Genomic DNA, 18,163 nt, shown 5'->3' on the forward strand with positions numbered 1-18,163 from the left:
CAATTTATTTCGCAAACAAATTTTGAGTTTCATTTCAGAATGTTTGGAAGAAAATAATATGTTAAGGCCCATTATATATAATAAATAGTATTTGTATGTGTACGTGCTTATTTAAATACATTTATATGGCTTTTAAAAAATGTTTCGATTTATTTTTCTATTGTATTTTTGATTGTTTGCGAGCAACATCACCCACGCTTACAAAGTGAAGTCTTTCTTTTTTGGTTTTCTAAGACAAATGTTTACGGTTGTGTAACTATCACCACTCAACGCCTCGCCTCAGGTGTGTAAAAGATAAATGAACAGTCTATAGTGGCCACTCCTTTGAGTCGGAACAAAAAGCTTTATTCAATAACCCGAGGTTAATTTTAGCATAAAGCGTCTCTTTGGTCTTCCATTCTCGTCACACAAAAGACACTCTGTTTTTAGCCAGGAAGCACAAACACCCTCTTTTTTTGCCTTATAATGAAATTCCCTTTTTTTTCTGCATCAATTTTAGGGAGTTTCCGGATAAAAAATAAATTATAATCCTCCTCTTACTAGAAATCTGCTACATGGAATCCGAAGGTGCGGGTGAAGGGATTTTTTTTTGGACCTATTTTTCAGGTCATTTATTAATTCAAAAAAGGTAATATTGTTTTGTGTGGTATATGTGAATATATATTATATTATCTGTTTTAATTTAACAGAGTGAAGTTTAACGTTGTTTTTTGCTGCACAGTATTTTGCACCGGCCCTAACTATTTTCATACTCAAATGATATGATGACATGTATATAATTGTTATGAGTTATTTACTGGTAACAAAAAATAAATCAAAATAGCCCAGAGTCTGGACTAAATGAACCAAAAAATATGTCTAGATATGTATCGTAGCTTAAATAACACTTAGGTGAACAGATTAGGTTCTAATGAATTTGCTGATATTAAAGAGGAGATTATAGCGGAAGTAACAGACCCGTTTGAAACAGCGGATATGAACATATAATATAGAATGAATGGTAGAGATTAAAGGGTGTTTGGCGTTGGTCTTTGACTGAACTTTCTCCGCCTCTTGCTATCGCTTCCTGTTTTGAGAGTTTGAATGAGCTTTGTTAACAAATCACGCATTCTTTTGACATCATTTCTATAAGTGAAAGTTTAATAATTGCGATTCAATTAAACAGATGTCCGATCAAGCAGTAAGAAGTCATGAAGCTCAACTCCATTGTGTGTCCTTTATTTTAAGAACCTTTGAACGTTCTGTTCATGTTGAAAAGGTTTACGCTTTAATCAATGTAATCTTTGTGGGTCACGATATCACTTTCAGTTCGTATTGAAACCTATTTACACTTTGAATTTGAGCAGGAACTGGAGCCAGCGCAATAAAAGTCAGCTCAGAATGAACCCTGACTCGCATAGTTCCGAGCCACTCGATCATTCGGGTCGGACCGGCCGCTCTAATCCCGACAATAATTTCAAGTCGCCGGTTTCTTTGTCGCCAACAAAAGCCAAGCGTTTCTCCGATCAATACAAACCTGTCAATGATTGTTTAGGATCTATTGTCAGATTATCAAAGTGTCCTCCAGTCAAAACCTGCCGGACCTGAATGTCTATCAATCAACCGAAAATACTTTCCACACCTCAGCCTGACCTCATGACAACCCTTCAACTTGCTTTTTACAGTCCAAGAAAAACGGCCCGACTCCTCGCCCTCGGCAAACAACGTCCTTAATTGTGGCGCTCGCTCCGGCGTCCTCTTGCGGCTTTTTATCCAGACAACCTCGACACATTTCTACGCGTTAAATCAATATTTATCGAGCCGTCGTCATGTCGGGGCTGGAAATATGTGTCGCTGTAAAGCGATACAGTGGAACAAAATCAAATTATTTCGCCACAAAAATCCCCCACAACGTTTAAAATGTCCTCAAGATGAATAATAAAAAGCTTGCGGTCGCCGTGACTCAGGGCTTCGCATTCCTGCGTGGGGACAGCAGACTGTAAGAGCGACATCAAAAAACCGGGTCACCCAGACCTGGACCTGGACCGGGTGCTGGCAGGGGGGGAGGAGTTGGCAGAAAGTTTGCAGGTCACACCACAAGAGCGATCCACTCTCAAAAACCCTTTTTTTTTCTCATAGTCAGAAGAGGAAGATGAAAGAATTGAAGGGAAATAAAAAGAGCTTCCTTTTCGATCACATCACACATGTGCCGCAGCGCTGTCAAAGTTCTGACTTCCTGTCAGCGCCTTAAATCTGTGTCCCTCAACAGGAAGTGAGAGATCAAATGCTGCAGCATAAATGATGCAACTCAAATCTGAAAACAAACATTAAAAAATACGTCAAAAAAATATTGTCTCTTAAGAGACGAGATGGCCATGTTTAAAAGAAAATTAAATTATGATTAATTCAACAAATAAATATATTAAAAAAATTAAACAGAGAATAACCTTAGTTTAGAAAAGCCGAAGACAAAGTTAAAAATTAAAAAAAAAATCTTGGTTTATCATAAAAAAAAGACTCAGTAAAAAGAAGATAATCATTTGAAATAATGATCGCAAAGAAAGGTTGAACCACATAAAAAAAGTCACATTACTGATGACCTCATCAAAGGGTGACATTTTTATCACCGCACCTATTACATCATCAGCGGTCCGTTTCCAGTGAAATCCGGTCAACATGGTCAAAATAAAGTTAAAGCGGGTGTTTTCAGACCACAGTAGGAAACACAATTTATTCCATAATCTTCTTATCAGGGAAGTCAGACCCCGACATCAGAGCTGATTGAGTTTGAACTTGGCGAGGTTAAGCTGCGACGGCAGGAGCAGGTTCTGATCACCTGAGGGGAAGTGAACTCACGAGACCTTCCACTGTTTGTTTTGAGAGTCAAGAATCCACCTCAGGTGTTCCTCCCTCTGCATGCATAATGTATTCCACTGTTGAGCAAAGGTGAGGATCGAGAGCAGCATGATGTCACTGCAGTCAGACGACTTTAAAAAATAAATATATATATTTATTGCTTGTTTGGCTTCCATTTTAAAATCATTTCTAATTATCGAAGTTTTCCCATAAAAAATAATACCCGTTTTATGCTATTTTCCCCATAGTTATTTTCTATATACTCAATGTACCTCAAGTAAAATGTTAAAATATATATTTGTTTATGTTTTTGTACTTGTTATTGTAGTTAATTGAATATTTTTGTACATTTTCTTTTACAGATGACATGAATGAAGTTAACTACCGGTTAGAAAAGAGAACGCAAATAGATAAAATTAACTCTTAATAAGATTTTAGAATTCATTTTTAAAAACATAATTTAATTTAAGCTTCCTTAAAGTGATTCAGCTCAAAATAACCAAGACATTTTTGCCTTTGTGCTTGATGTCTCCATGGCAACCAATTAACTGATATTATTGGTTGCCTAACTGTGAATATAATGATACAAATAAAAAATAAAAAGTAAGAAAATGTGGAATCTTACATCAAGTATTCTTGAATATTTTTATATATGTAATACAAATAAAATAAATAGTATTATAAAAATATAAAAAAAATAAAAACAAAACGGTGCCGTTACTTCTTTTTTTTATAAAGGTGAGTATTTTTGTCAAGAACATTTTCCCTATAATATCTGAAAATAAAGTAAATCTAAGTTAAAAAGCAAGACTGTACAGTGAAATAATAAATAAACAAGTTTAAAACAAATAAACAAGCTAATTTGCCAATAACTAAATACATTATTGGTAAAACGAATACAATTTTTAAACAGTTTATTTGTTATCAAACACATTAAAAATGTTTATTAATAAATGTCTGTATTATTAATTATTATTATATTAAATAATCAGGTAAACAGACAGACGCACTGACGTTTAAGCGTCTTCTCTTGTACTACTTTCTGCACTCACCAGCACAAACTGGTTTTGAACCAGAGACCTCTTAGTTTCCAAATTCAACAGAAACCTCAGCCCTGTTGCATTCTGGGTATTTCGTCAAGAGTTCACCGGGAAGCATCGGCCCAGACTTCACCGGAACCAGGCGTAAATACACACCCCGAGTTGACGCAATGACGCACACTGTCCACCGGATCAATACCGGCCCACACACCAACTCTGGTTCGCCTTTTTCATTCCGGCCCGATGCCAGGATCAATACCAGCGGAGCGTCCGAGCCCTCGTGGCAGGGCGGACGACAACAAACCTCGGACGGAGGGAAGAGTTGTGAAAGCGTTTTTTCACAGCGTTGCTCAATCACAGCCGGGTGCCGTTACATCAGGGCGACTGTAATAATATTTGTCAGTCAGCTGGATCACATTTCCTTCAAAGTTCTTCACCAGGAACACTCGCGGCACCAGCTCAATTAATCTATTAACTCCGGTCATGCTTATTTCATTAGCTGCAGCCGTCTGCTCGTGGAGATCAATGGTGCGTCGTCATGGTTTCTGGACTCGCACACTTTTTTTTTTAACGGTTTAATGACGAGTTACGCTCTTTACGAGTCGCTCACAGATGATCCACAGCATTCCCTGAAGGTGACTCTGAGAATAAATAGTTGAGCAAGACTCAAAGAATGATATTTTTCTGGATTGAAAATGATTAAGGGATATTATATAATGCAATTTCCAAATTGCAAACATTGATTAAAACATTGACTCTACAGTAGTTGGCGGCATTAAACAAGTTTAAAGCATAAAACATGAGTTTACCTGTCTTTTAAAAAAGTAAAAATATGTTTAAATATATTTCATTGTGGTAGCCATTTTTATTTGGATTTTTGCTCTCAAATGTGATCTTATTTATATATATTTTTTTTTCATTGTCCATTCCAGGTCCATGGTTCAACTTCACTTATTCTCCACTCACTCTCATGTTGACTAGAGTTGGGATTATTTTCAGATTGATCCTTTCTTTTTTAGAGTTATATGCAAAAATGTAAGTACATTTTAACGTAGCGTATGGAGCACTGGTTCATCTTCGTCCAAAAAGACACTTAAAAACATCCATATACCTCTGCTCGTTCTTTGACGTCCATCTTGTATCGAAGCCTCGAAATGAGGAATTTTTTCGCAAAATAGTTTAACAAGTCTATAGTTTAAGCTTTGTTTGTAGATAAGATTAAAGGAAAACATGCTACAGAAACTGGAAGTACTCTATATAACGTGAGCGCTTACATTGTCTACTGTCTGGAGTACTTCCAGTTTGTGTAGTAGGTTATTGTTTACAATTAAAATATAGTTTTATTTAAGGTTTTCCGGAAAACAATTCTCATGTCAATGCTTCAATACATGGAGTTACAGATGAGCAGTATGAAGGTATTTGTATGTTTTAAAAGTGTATTTGTGGACGAAGACAACTGAGCTCCAGTCGCTACATTAAAATGAACAAACATTTTTGTCTTTAACTCTAAAAAGAACAGATTACTCTGAAAATAATCCCAACCCTTAGTCGACTTTGTATCAATACATTGACGTCATTTCATCATAACAAGCAGGCTGGCAAACTTATTATAAGTTCATTATATGAAATGTAATTGTTAATACAATGATTGTTTAGTATTAATCTCGACCAAGAATATCACATACTGAATCGCCATGGCAATATTGGTAATTTTTTTTTAAATAAATCGCCATTAGATTGTTTTTCTCTTGGTTCTTACTGAAGAGCTGGAGAAGGTTTCTGGTTAGAGGTGCGAGAAAACTCTTTAAAACTTTTACTGGATGAAAATGTCAGGTTCGGATTCATTCATGGCCGAAGACATACACGCGAGCGGGAGTCAAATTGAGAGTTGTGAGGAATTTTAACAGACTCCGACTGAGTAGAAATAAAGTGACAAGGCGTATTCCTCTGCCGAAGAGCTAATGAAGTAGCATTAGTTCTATGAAAAACTTTCTTGGATTCGAGTATTAACTCCTTGGGACAAACGGTGGTTGAGTTTGAGTCCAATAACTGGACAATAAGTTTCAAAGAGCCGTTAAAATAATAGGTTTTATTACCGTGACCATACTCTATACTCCCCTCTTTTCTCTCACTGTATCCTCCCTCACTCTTTTTTCCGTCCATCTGTCGTCGGTCAACACTGAGTCAGAATCAGAATCAAAATCAGAAATCCTTTATTTGTCCCGCGAGGGGAAATTCAGTTTAAACAACAGCAAGCACAATACCTCAAATAAAAAAAAAATAAAAAAAGTCTTGTTCTTGAGTCTTGTTCTGCTCAAGGTTTCTGCCTTCTCAAAAGGAAGTTTTTCCTCACTGTGATTCACTCATTGTTGAGTTCTTTTCTCCACAATAGTCTTACTTAACCCGTAAAAGTGTCTTTGTTATGATAGGACACTTTAAATAATATAAAATTGAATTGAAACCGGACAATAAGTTTCAAAGAGCCGTTAAAATAATAGGTTTTATTACCGTGACCCTACTCTAAAATCCCCTCTTTTCTCCCTCACTCTTTTTTCCGTCCATTTGTTGTCCGTCAACACTGAGTCTGGTTCTGCTCAAGGTTTCTGCCTTCTCAAAATGAAGTTTTTCCTCACTGTGATTCACTCATTGTTGAGTTCTTTTCTCCACAATAGTCTTACTTAACCCGTAAAAGTGTCTTTGTTATGATATGACACTTCAAATAAAATAAAATTGATATGAAACTGGACAATAAGTTTCAAAGAGCTGTTAAAATAATTGTTTTTTATTACCGTGACCCTACTCTATACTCCCCTCTTTTCTCTCACTGTATCCTCCTCACTATTTTTTCCGTCCATCTGTCGCCCGTCAACACTGAGTCTGGTTCTGCTCGAGGTTTCTGCCTCAGAAGGAAGCCTTACTTAACCTGTAAAAGTCTCTTTGCTATGATATAAGACTTTAAATAAAATTGAATTGAAAGTGGAATGAAATCAACGTCTTTTCTCCCGGGCTCTTTACGCACCCAAGTCGCCCCGGCTTTACTTTTAATCCGTAAAAAAAATAACACTAATCCGAACGCACCTCTTCACCTAGTGTTCCACTCCGGTGTCGGTTTTTTCGAACACAATAATTATTTCCTCCTTCATCGTGACACATGCAACGTGTCAAACACCACACGGCTGAATCACCGCCATCAAAGCGCTAATATGAAAAGTGAAGGCGGGAGGAGAAGTTTACCGGATTCAAAAGCGGCCGCGGGGCGAGCGGGATACGTTGAACGGGCGGCAACAATAAAAGTGATATAAAAGCCCTCGCGCCTGGAATGTTCCCTGTGTCTGCCATCGTGTCTGCGCATCAGGGCTCTAATTAAGAGGCCCAGGTTAAGTGAACACGCTCCTGAAAAAAAAACCCGTCGTCCCACATATCTCCGACACAGTGCCTCACAGTCCCGCTGACTAACCAGTGGCACCAGACTTTGGCCTGCGGCTCCCTGATTCCAGTAAACGTCTTGTTATGCAACTCCTAACAAGTGTCACCCAGTCTGAACTTAAAGAGCGTTCTGGGACTCTTCATTACGCTGACGAAGATCGTGACTCGCCTGCGCCTGCAAGATCCGACACGACGCCAGCTATTTAAGGAAGTTCAACATTTTCACATTGTTAATTCTTTTTTTTTTTTTTTTTTTTCCCAGGATGGCAGCTCGAAGTTTATGGTTTTTAACCCTTCGCATGGCGGTTTGTTGTGAGGCCGTAAAAGTAGGGGGGGGGAATGGAGGCAGGAAATGGGGAGGAGGGAAGCACTGGTCCGGCCCTGAGAAACACAGCTGCCCCTCATGTCTTGGGGTGATGCCAAGTCCAGACTCCTCGAGGGGCTGCGAGATGTGTGTGTGTGTGTGTGTGTGTGTGTGTGTGTGTGTGTGTGTGTGAAACAGGAGGGCTGCTGTTCACTCTCCCCGTCCCTCTAATACACTTCCACCGACTCCACACAGTTCGGAATCATGCTCGACAAATCAGCTTTGCATTCATCGGGGATTAGCATGTTTCGATAGCCGCATGCTTCATGCTAACACGCCAACCGTCAACGAAGCCGCCGGAGGTGTCGCACTTATATGAACCTTTATAGAACTCAAGCTTGTCGGCACAGAACAAATAATCTCCTTGGCCGTTTTACAAAAAGGCGAAGCCAACAAAAATGCCGTGTGTGTGTAGTAGGGAGTGTTTTCTGTCTGTGTAGCATGTTAGCCTTTTAGCTTCTGCTACAAACAAACAAAAGCTTATTTAAAGTTCAACTAATGTGTATTGTATCATCAGTATGTGTCTGTTGGTACAAAACTCTCTTTTCATTGAAATACTTACATTAGAAAACCTGCTTAAACCACGTCCACTAGAAAACACTTTGTTTTTCTGGAGATTTAATCTTGTACCATAACCACACCCACTCTGTTGTGATTGGTCATGGAGGTTCATCATGCAACATCATGAATCCAGGAAGTATTCACCTCAAAGGGACTCATTGTATAAACAAAGTAGGGAGTGAATACAGACCATTATTACATCATAATAGACCCCGCTCTCATAAGCTCTTGTTCGCCGAGATTTCAGACAATACAAGATGGACATTACAGACGAGCAGTATGGAGGAAGTTGGATGTTTTTAAGTGTCTTTTCCGCCCTTAACTCCAAGATAAGACTCCAAATAAACCTCAACCCTTAGTAGGCATTAGAGTAGAAAATTAATACTATTTAAATTTCAGGTGAACAGTTTTTTTTATGTGTAAATTGAGCTGCTGTAACAATGTTCTCTTCCCTCTGTGGGATGAATAAAGCTATCTTTATTTTCTTTAACTATGGTCAGCGTGGTCAGTACCCGTCAGAGGTTCCCGTCAGCACTAGATGGAAGCATGTTTCCCTGGCTAGCTGAAATGCTACACGGACACCCTCAAAGCGTGGGTTCAGTGGGTTTTCCTGGCTGCTGAATAAAAACACTGACACAAGAACTACCCGAGCCCTCCACGAAAACCTGTTTACTGTAGGACTCGGGGACCTGAGTCAGCGGGTGCACATACATGCTAATGACCCTTGTATCGCTCGCGGACCTTCGTGTTTGTCCGCAGTTCGCTTTGAGATCCGTGTTTACCAGAGGTGGAATTCCAGGGCAGGAGCGTTCAGGAGAGGAACCTACGACCCGACTGATCTTCCCGACATCAAAGAGCCGGGCCGAGTTCTCCGGCCGAGTCGGGCTCAAATCAAATATTTGTCCATCGGTGACACACGGACCAATGGGAGAGTGAGAGTGGCTTGTTAGGGTGTGAGTGGACGCCGACACCCGTGAGAGACTCTGATGAGGTTTTGGCATTTCAAGTGCATCCTGAACTGTTTTGGGTTTCACAGCGTGGCAGGAGCACTGAGAAGTGAGGCGGCCATCGCGAGTCAGGTTATTTTATATGGCCTACAAAAACTTGTGAAACATAAAGATACCAGTAAATTGACCAAACTAGTGAAACAACACAATACTTAAAACTCCTGTAAGCTAACTGCAAAACTTAGAAGAAAAAAAGGAATCAAAAATCAGAGAAAAAAGTCAAAATAAAAGCTTCAGAATATGTAATAAAAGGGACACAGATGACACTACAATGAAGTACTTATGTTACACAAAAATAAACAAACAAAAAGGACAGGTGGAAATGTTTATAATAATGGGTATAAAAATAGTGATGGTCTGATGAAGCTTCATAAAACAGTGTCATTATTTTCAGAGTCCACTATTTGTCCATTTCCCCTTGTTTTTAACAACTGTTTTTATGAAACAACATATCATTTTTTAACTGATGGTGCCATCTACTGACCTCTAAACAACATGACAGTGTTTCATGAAGCTTCACCATATAAAAGCGTTATTCTTGTCAGTATAGCTAGTACCCGAATTAAGAAAACAAAAAACATTTTGCACACCAATAAAAGTACAAGTTAAAAGTTGCATAGTATAAAAAAAAGATATATAAAAATATTTAATATGACCCTGTGACCCACAGTTGAAAGTAGTTTGAGTCATGAAAAACAGGAACGTACCATTGGAATGTAAATCTTTTAAATGTTTGTCGAAAGTTTTTTTGGATCTATTCTACACCAATTAACATAAACACCGATTTATTTAATTTATATTCAAGTATAGCTAATGACAAAGACACACATATTGTGTCCTTTGACAGTTTCAGTACCTCATTTAAATGGCACACCAAGTCAATGTGGTGCCCTTCAAAGACACAGACGAGACAAGCCCGATCAACCCATACCTTATAAATGACAGGAACCTAAAGTGACCCGCCGCCTCAGACGGAGCAACAATGCAACAAAAGCTAAGAGGCTCAAATATTCAGACGTGTGTTTAAACATCTTTACAACTTTAGGTTCTCCCGTCTGGTCGCGGCTCAGAGGCAACGCTTGAGCAGACAATGTGCCACGGCCCCCCTGCCTAGAACTGGGCGCGGATCGCTCGGTGAATGACTCCCGCCTCGGCCGTGAATGGCAGTTACCGTTCCCACCGCTCCGCCTCGGTCGACACCCCCATCGCGGTCGCGCTGAGCGCCCCTTGCTAGTCGTCGGACGCACAATGAGCTCATGATGAATGGTCCTGAGAAACCTCACTGATGCGCTGCAGATTAGGTTGAGCCTCAGACAACCGCTGGGGTGCAAGGTTAGCTAGTGTGAACTAGCAACGGCGTTATCGCAACACTCACAACAACTATTTAATGTATCGCAGAAATCCCTTGAATCAGACGACTTTTCTCAAGGCTTAATGTTTAGTAACCCTTGGGTTGTCTCTGGGTGACCCGGAGGCCTGAAAACAAATGTGTTTGATGTATCCCTTGTGTTGACTCTGGGTGAAGGTGACCCGAAGGTTTGTGGCGAGTTTGTGGTATCCCTTGTGTTGTATCTGGATCAAGGCCAATGACCTCCCCGGCTTCAACTCGCAGTGGTGGAGGTCGTTCACCTTGACCTTGAGATAACACAAGGATTAAATATATTTGATGTTGCAATCATAAACCGGAAAAATACATCACAAACACAAGCAGTACGTAAATCAACAAAGTGCATTTATTATGTATAAATGGTTGAGAATATTATAATATTATTTATAATTAATTATACATTGATATGGACTCCTCTTCCATTTATTTATTTTGTGTAAATAATATTTTATATTTATATTTATTTTATATATTTTAATTCTTACTTTACTTTCATTTATTTTGTGTAAATGATATTTATTTATTTTTATTTCATCTATGTTGCATAAATGATCTTTACATTTTTATTATACTTACATTAATTGTGTGTAAATAATCTTGTACTATATATTTTTAATTGCTCATTTTATTGTTAAATTAAACATTTTAAAACGACTTCTTTTGTGACTTTATCATGTATGAATATTTCATTTAATAATAAAAACTGTATTTAAAAAAAAAAAAACTAAAAATTACTAAAAATGTAAAAAAAGAAAAGGTGACAGATATTAAGTAAAATTGTATATATTTTTATCAGACAATTATATTAGGAAGGGTAAAAAATCAAGATAGAATCAGGATAAAAATATTCTGGCGATAATAATAATTTTAGATTAAAGGAAGACAGGGTATATGGGGAAGTAGTCGCCAAAATTCTCTCACTTTATTCTTTTAAAGTCAACAAGGTCACATGAGTTCAGATATGTCCCAGCTATTTGGGGCATGAGCCTGAAACTATCTTCAGTTTATCACCGATCACATAAGTTCATGTTTTTGTTTGGATTGTGGGAGGAAATCCGAGTGTCCGGAGGTGCTTTAACGTCGATACACTCTTCAACAAGAGTGTCAGTTGTGACGGATGGCAGTTAGTCACCTGATCACATGCCGCGGGCCTGCGAGGGTCACGGTTGAACAGAGGAGTCACTGGGCAAAACGTAGACATGGGATCTCCATAAAACTCTCACCGTGTGATACGTGCATCCCAGACCCCCCTCCGGCGACGCGAACGCTCATCGATTTACAGTGTGAAACTTTCGTCGCATCCCTCATCGAGGGTTGGGGTCTCGGGACACTCGGATCAAAGTCCGATGACCGAACGATATTAAACATGGATCAAACTGGAATCAGCAGATTTGTAGCTCATCAGGGAAGTCAGGGGGGGAGGTGGGGGGGAAACCCTGTCGAGTCAGCAGACTCTTGTAAATGACAAACTGCAGGAGAAGTCAGATGACTGCCGAGAGCCGTCAAGCATTGGTCAGCTTACTAAGTAACCATGAAGTGGACGGATGACAATGATGAGGGACATGGTTTTCACGAGACCATGAACGCAGCAGATGATACAAACAACCTCTGGACGAGTCTGCGATGGACCCGAGAGACTTTGACTGTTGCACTACTTCCTAAAAAGAACCTTAAGTGCCTCTCGCTGATGCACTTGTCCTCCACTGCAGGCCAAAATATATCTGTATACAGCAAACATGCAAAGAATTCACATCTTTATCATCTACTAAATAAATCGTAATATATGATTCAAGATATGAAGTAAAATAAATTCACTATTAAGCCATTTTTTCAAGTATGTTCAAAAATAACCTTAAAAAATAAACATTATTATGAAATATGTAAATGTTGTGGTACAACACAAAAATACAAGCTACAATGCAAAGTATCTAATATATAATAACGTTATTAAAGAAAAGATAAGAAACAGGAAACTGCAGGTAAAAAAAACAAATAAAAACCAAAACAATGAGAAAAAAAGTGGACTGTTGGAAGAAAAATGAACAGAAAATAACATATTTTTCCAGCACGATTGTTGGAAAACACGTGTCATTAAATATTGAATTTAGGAATGAAAACAACAAGTATTATATAACAAACAATATTCCTCATTTAAGGTCGTGACAAAACTAATCATAGAAATAACAAAAAATAGTATTTATCTCACTACTTATTTGATTAAATGTTCATTTTGATATGTTTCTTGAGCTTAGCTTAGCATCCCTCAACCTCCTCTCGTATTTTATCGAAGCCCATAAAGGTAATAATAACACATTAGCACGTTCATGGATATGAAGTGCTGAAACTATCCATTAGATCTGCATTGATATTTTGGTGTTCAGGCTACACTGCATTAGCTCGTTTTTCCACACGTTCTTCAATCCGTACTCGTGATTTAACTCGCAACTGAAATGGCACCAAGTCACATATTAAATTCGTAGACTTATTGGGATTCAAAAGATATTCTGAATCAAATTAATTTGCACCAAGGTTGCCGGACGTATAGTATTTCCCATAACGCTTTTTTTTCTGCGTTTCTTTTCTGTTTCTAAGTGCTCTTTAGCCTTTGAACAAACTATGATGAGTGATGTCCTTTATGAGTTGAACAAATCTTCATAAAGCTATAAAGCTTGACACAAATGAACTTTCCCCTAAATGTATGTGACTTTGAAGCTGGTTCTCGGAAGATGAAACAACAAAAATAAACTTTTGAGTACATCTTCAAATCCTTGTAGCTACTATAATGTACCAGAAAATGAACTTTTCAAACTAGTTTTTGTTTAATTCAGAGGGCAGCTATGACTCATTTTAGCTAAACATAATCACTGCTGTGTTTTTTTTTTAAATGCTGCCATTAGCACAATGGTGCTCTCTAGATAAAGCTTCTCGCAGCCTGCAGAAACATTATCTCCTGCATCTGAGCAACACAAAGTGATTCATTGATGATATCTCACTTCGCAGTAGTTTTTCTTGCAGCTTTTGGTGGGATTTATCTGAAAACTTTAACGACAGGATTGCAAGTCAAAAAAGCCTCAGAAGTCAAAAGGTGACGCACTGGAAAAGCCTCAGAAGTCAAAAGGTGACGCACTGGTACTAGTCACACTTTTTTTTCAAGTGGTACCCCAATTTTTAAGGTGGACCTTACCTTCCATCCTGCAGAGCTGTTACTGTCTCCCTTGTCTTTAAAGTAGGGGACGCTCTTCACCATCCAGTCGTAAATCTGAGACAGAGTCAAGCGGCTCTCCGGGGAGCTCTCGATCGCTTTGGTTATGAGGTCCGCGTACGACATGTTCCCCCAGGCGTTCCTGCGGGAGGAGCTGCTCTTCCTCTGGGCGGCGGCGGCGGCGGCCGCGGAGGAGCCCCCCACCGGGGAGGAGAGAAGCGGCACCTGCTGCTGCTGCTGCTGCTGCTGCGGGTGATGCTGCTGCTGGAGCGGCGGCCGGTGCTGCTGGTGGACGCAGCTCTCCTGACACTGGAAGTCTCCGCACAGCACCAGCGGCTTCTCCTCCTCCTCCGGGAAGTCCTCGTTCTCCTCCAGGAGGCTGAGGTCGTTGATGAAGTCCACGTTGTTGACGGAGGGCTCCTGCTTCACGGACGGCACCGGCGACGACGTGTTGGAGTCCCCCGGGTTGACGAACTCCGGCCGCGGCAGGGGCCAAGTGCAGGAGCGGGGCCGCGAGAGAGGCTCGAAATCCGGGTCGATCTCCACCAGGTGCTGGTGCGCCGCTTCCGCCATCGTCTTGAGAGTGAGATGAAAGTTTGTTTTTTATTAAAAAAAAGTCGATTTTTTTTTAATCTCCTGGAAGGGGGGTCGAGATCTCCGTCAGTTACATCCCAAGAAGAAAAATGAATAAAATAAAAATAAAAAAAAGGTTAAGGGGGAAAGAAGTCCGTCTCTCGTGGTGTCGCTGGTTCTGGTTCTCCCGCGCTAGGGGGGGGGGCTCGCGTGCGTGTGTTCTCGCTCGCCGCCTGTTGACTGTCTGTCCCGGACCAGCGTGTGAGCGCTTTACTGGAAGTGTAGTGAGTCAGCAGGCCCCGCCCACCGCCCGACTGACAGCCGCGCTCCGCCAATCACGGGCGCCCGACGAGAGGCGCGTAAAAAAGCCGAGCTGTCATCGCTTTTTTTTTTGTAAACAAGTGATTCTACAAAAGCACGCATCCCGTTACCTGTCGCTGTTTCAACACCAAATAAAGACTTTTCCCCCCTTAAAGCCCCGTGTGAAGACTGTTCGGTCACTCCTGGTTACAAAACCTTTGATCAAAGACACACGACAAACATTCCATTTCCTCCATTTTTTAATGTTTTTTTTGTGTTAAACTTGTTAAGCCAACGAGCTTAATTGTGTTGTATATAAGCTCATTATCAATAAAAAGTAGACACAGGTCGTTAAAATAAATAGTTTGCCATATTTCTTTGCAACTCGACTGAATTTTATAGTATGTTTTTGTGTTCCATTGTATCTTAGATTGTCCAAAGTGTATTAACCGAACATATAGTTATATAAATAAATTGTTTGACTACCACAAATGTTTTATGAAAAGATCAAAATTCAAATGGAAGCTAATGCTGATTTTTAAATATATATATTTTTTGTCTGTCCATGAAAAGGTTTTTTATTGTCTCTTGAAATGGTCAAAGATATAAACACATAATATTTTGAACTTCGGAATAAGGAATCAATCTTGGTGACATTTGGCCCCAAGTACATTCTTATGGTGTCAAATGTGGCCCGCTAGGAAACTAGTTTGGACACCCCTGTCTTAGATGGTACTGACAAAATGCCTATGATATGAAAAATCTATCCTTATAATTATTCAGGTTAATGTATTGCTAAAAAAAACCCATGATTTTCTGAACATGTTTTTAATATAAAATTAAAACATTTGTTTGTCTTTTATAAAGAAGTGAGTGTCGCTAACATTGCTGGATGCTAATGCAGCCCTAGTCTTGATGCTAAGTTGTGATGCAAACTTTTAAGAGCAGTTTCACCTGTTTTATGACACAAACACTCACATCTGTCTACAAAAACATCTCTGTAGCTACGACAATTTAAAATAAAAAAGTAAAACAAGAATTTGAGGATTTTTACAATGGTTCTTCTACATGTTCAGGTGAAAAAAGACGACTTACATGCTTCATAGAACCGTTTGTTTAAAAATCTTTGCCTAGGTTTTGTATTATTTGATGTTAAAAACGTCTTATTATTAAACCTGTGTTCATAAAAGAGAATGAACGCTTGTGGAAGATGTTTATTCAAAACCTGAGATGCGTTTCGTGTTTTTTGTGACCTCTTGTGGTGAAACTTTTGTATTACAATCTTTAAATACGGTTTTCAGATGTGGTGTTTGTCGGCATCTATCGGTTACTTTATAGTATTGCAACAAACCACAAACTACACGCTCATACAGGACTTCGACTGTACAAATGGATAACGTTTATACCTAAGCAGCTACTATAGATTACAATATAAGATTAGACACAACATGAAAAAGATTGCGAGTCGAAATATATTCAAATATTTTAATAAATCCTGAAACTCAATACTGTGAAATAGTGTCTAAAAATAATAATTAAATAGTAAGTAAATATGTTGTAAAAAAAAACATTGTAAGTGGATACTAAATAAATACGAATCGTGTTTTCATATAGTAGGTAACGGTTTTGAATGGAAATGTTTAAACAAGAGAACTGATGTTTAAAATATTAAAACAAACTCAAAAGGAAGGAGTACAAATAGTAAAAAAATTAAAAAATTAAAAAATTAAAAAAAGTGAAATAAAAAGTTAAACTCTAATGTTACATTTTAAAATAAATAAAAACATGTTTCCACGAGATTCTAAGAAAGAATGGCGAGGCAGTAAAAGCACATTGGTTTGAATATTTGAAGAAACTGGGTGACGGAGCTCAACACAGTGCTTGCTTTTACAAAGCGTGGCAGAAAAAGAAGCATCAGCTCAGCATCAGCTGCTTAAATCCGAGTTAGTGACAGAAACACAGCATTTGCTGTTGGGCAGGATGACGTTTTCATTGGCTGCTGTAGGATTGATTGAAATGTGCTCTCTAATGAAATCAACATTTCCTGTAATCTCGTTCCTGGAGGGCCAGAAGAAGTTCACGCTAAGGTTAGGGAGGAAATCGGATCATTTGTGACGACAGAATATCATCGATATTTGTTAAGGATTAAAAACTACATCTCGATATTTCCACTTTTTTCTTTGTTTTTGTTTTTCAGTCCTTTTAGAAAAAATAACTTCAATACATCTGAACAAATGTCTTTCAGGACAGATCAATAATTGAAGTTTTCATTTTCCCGATTACCATCTGGATCCACAAATCAATTCCTCTGGTGCAGAATAGAGCTCTTGCATGAAGGGTCATTTTATCTGAATAAAAACTTGCATTTTAGCAGGAAGAATAAGCATATCTATGTTTTTGGAGCCAAATGATTAGCTGTGGCGGAAGTTTTAGTGAAATATCTATCGCCCTAACAATGTAATTCTGCTCAGGCACCAGTGAAGTTTTTGACTGTAATGGGAAAGTTTGGAAATGTTGGAGCAACATCTCTGGTTCAAAGTTACCTAAAGGCCCGAAAACAAATGTATTTGGGGTATCCCTTGTGTTATCTCTGGGTCAAAGTGACCCGAAGGCCCGAAAACAAATTTATTTTTGGTATCCCTTGTCTTATCTCTGGGTCAAAGTGACCCGAAGGCCCCGAAAACAAATGTATTTTTTGGTATCCCTTGTGTTATCTCTGGGTCAAAGTGACCTGAAGGCCCAAAAAAAATGTATTTGTGGTATCCCTTGTGTTATATCTGTGTCAAAGTGACCTGAAGGCCCGAAAACAAATGTATTTGTGGTAACCCTTGTATTATCTCTGGGTCAAAGTGACCCGAAGGCCAGAAAACAAATGTATTTGTGGTATCCCTTGTGTTATCTCTGGGTCAAAGTGACCCAAAGGCCAGAAAATAAATGTATTTGTGGTATCCCTTGTGCTGTCTCTGGGTCAAAGTGACCCCAAGGCCTGAAAACAAATGTTTTTGTGGTATCCCTTGTGTTTTCACTGGGTCAAAGTTACTTGAAGGCCCGCAAACAAATGTGTTTGTGGTATCCCTTGTGCTGTCTCTGGGTCAAAGTGACCCCAAGGCTGAAAACAATTTTTTTGTGTGGTATCCCTTGTGTTTTCACTGGGTCAAAGTGACTTGAAGGCCTGAAAACAAATGTGTTTGTGGTATCCCTTGTGTTGTCTCTGTGTCAAGGTGAACGACTTCCACCACTGCATATGTATTTCTGGAAAAACTATTAATTTTCGAGTGTGTGTTTGACTTTTACCAGTGATCTTGAGTTGTAGTTCATTTTATACTGTAATAGAAAAGTTATTTATATTTTCTGATTTCTTTTTTTTTTCATTTTCTTATTCCTTCATGAACTCTTTTATGATTGTTTATTAAAAAAAACATTCATTTTTTAAAATTTAAATTTAAGTAAAAAAAAACAAAACATATC

At 38.8% G+C, this 18,163-nt stretch overlaps 1 protein-coding gene across 1 annotated transcript in view; it reads right to left on the reverse strand.

Annotated features, from left to right (window-relative positions):
- The window catches only part of foxo1a (forkhead box O1 a), a 34,394-nt gene extending 19,749 nt beyond the window's left edge, over window positions 1–14,645 (reverse strand). Inside the window, exon 1 of the mRNA XM_087795147.1 lies at window positions 13,805–14,645. Coding sequence (XP_087651273.1) covers window positions 13,805–14,395 — 591 coding nt within the window. The 5' untranslated portion in view covers window positions 14,396–14,645. The remainder of the gene's footprint in view (window positions 1–13,804) is intronic.
- Between the last annotated feature and the right edge of the window lie 3,518 nt (window positions 14,646–18,163).

The sequence above is a fragment of the Callionymus lyra genome, chromosome 7 (assembly GCF_982586985.1).
Source record: "Callionymus lyra chromosome 7, fCalLyr1.hap1.1, whole genome shotgun sequence".
NCBI classification, from domain to species: domain Eukaryota; kingdom Metazoa; phylum Chordata; class Actinopteri; order Syngnathiformes; family Callionymidae; genus Callionymus; species Callionymus lyra.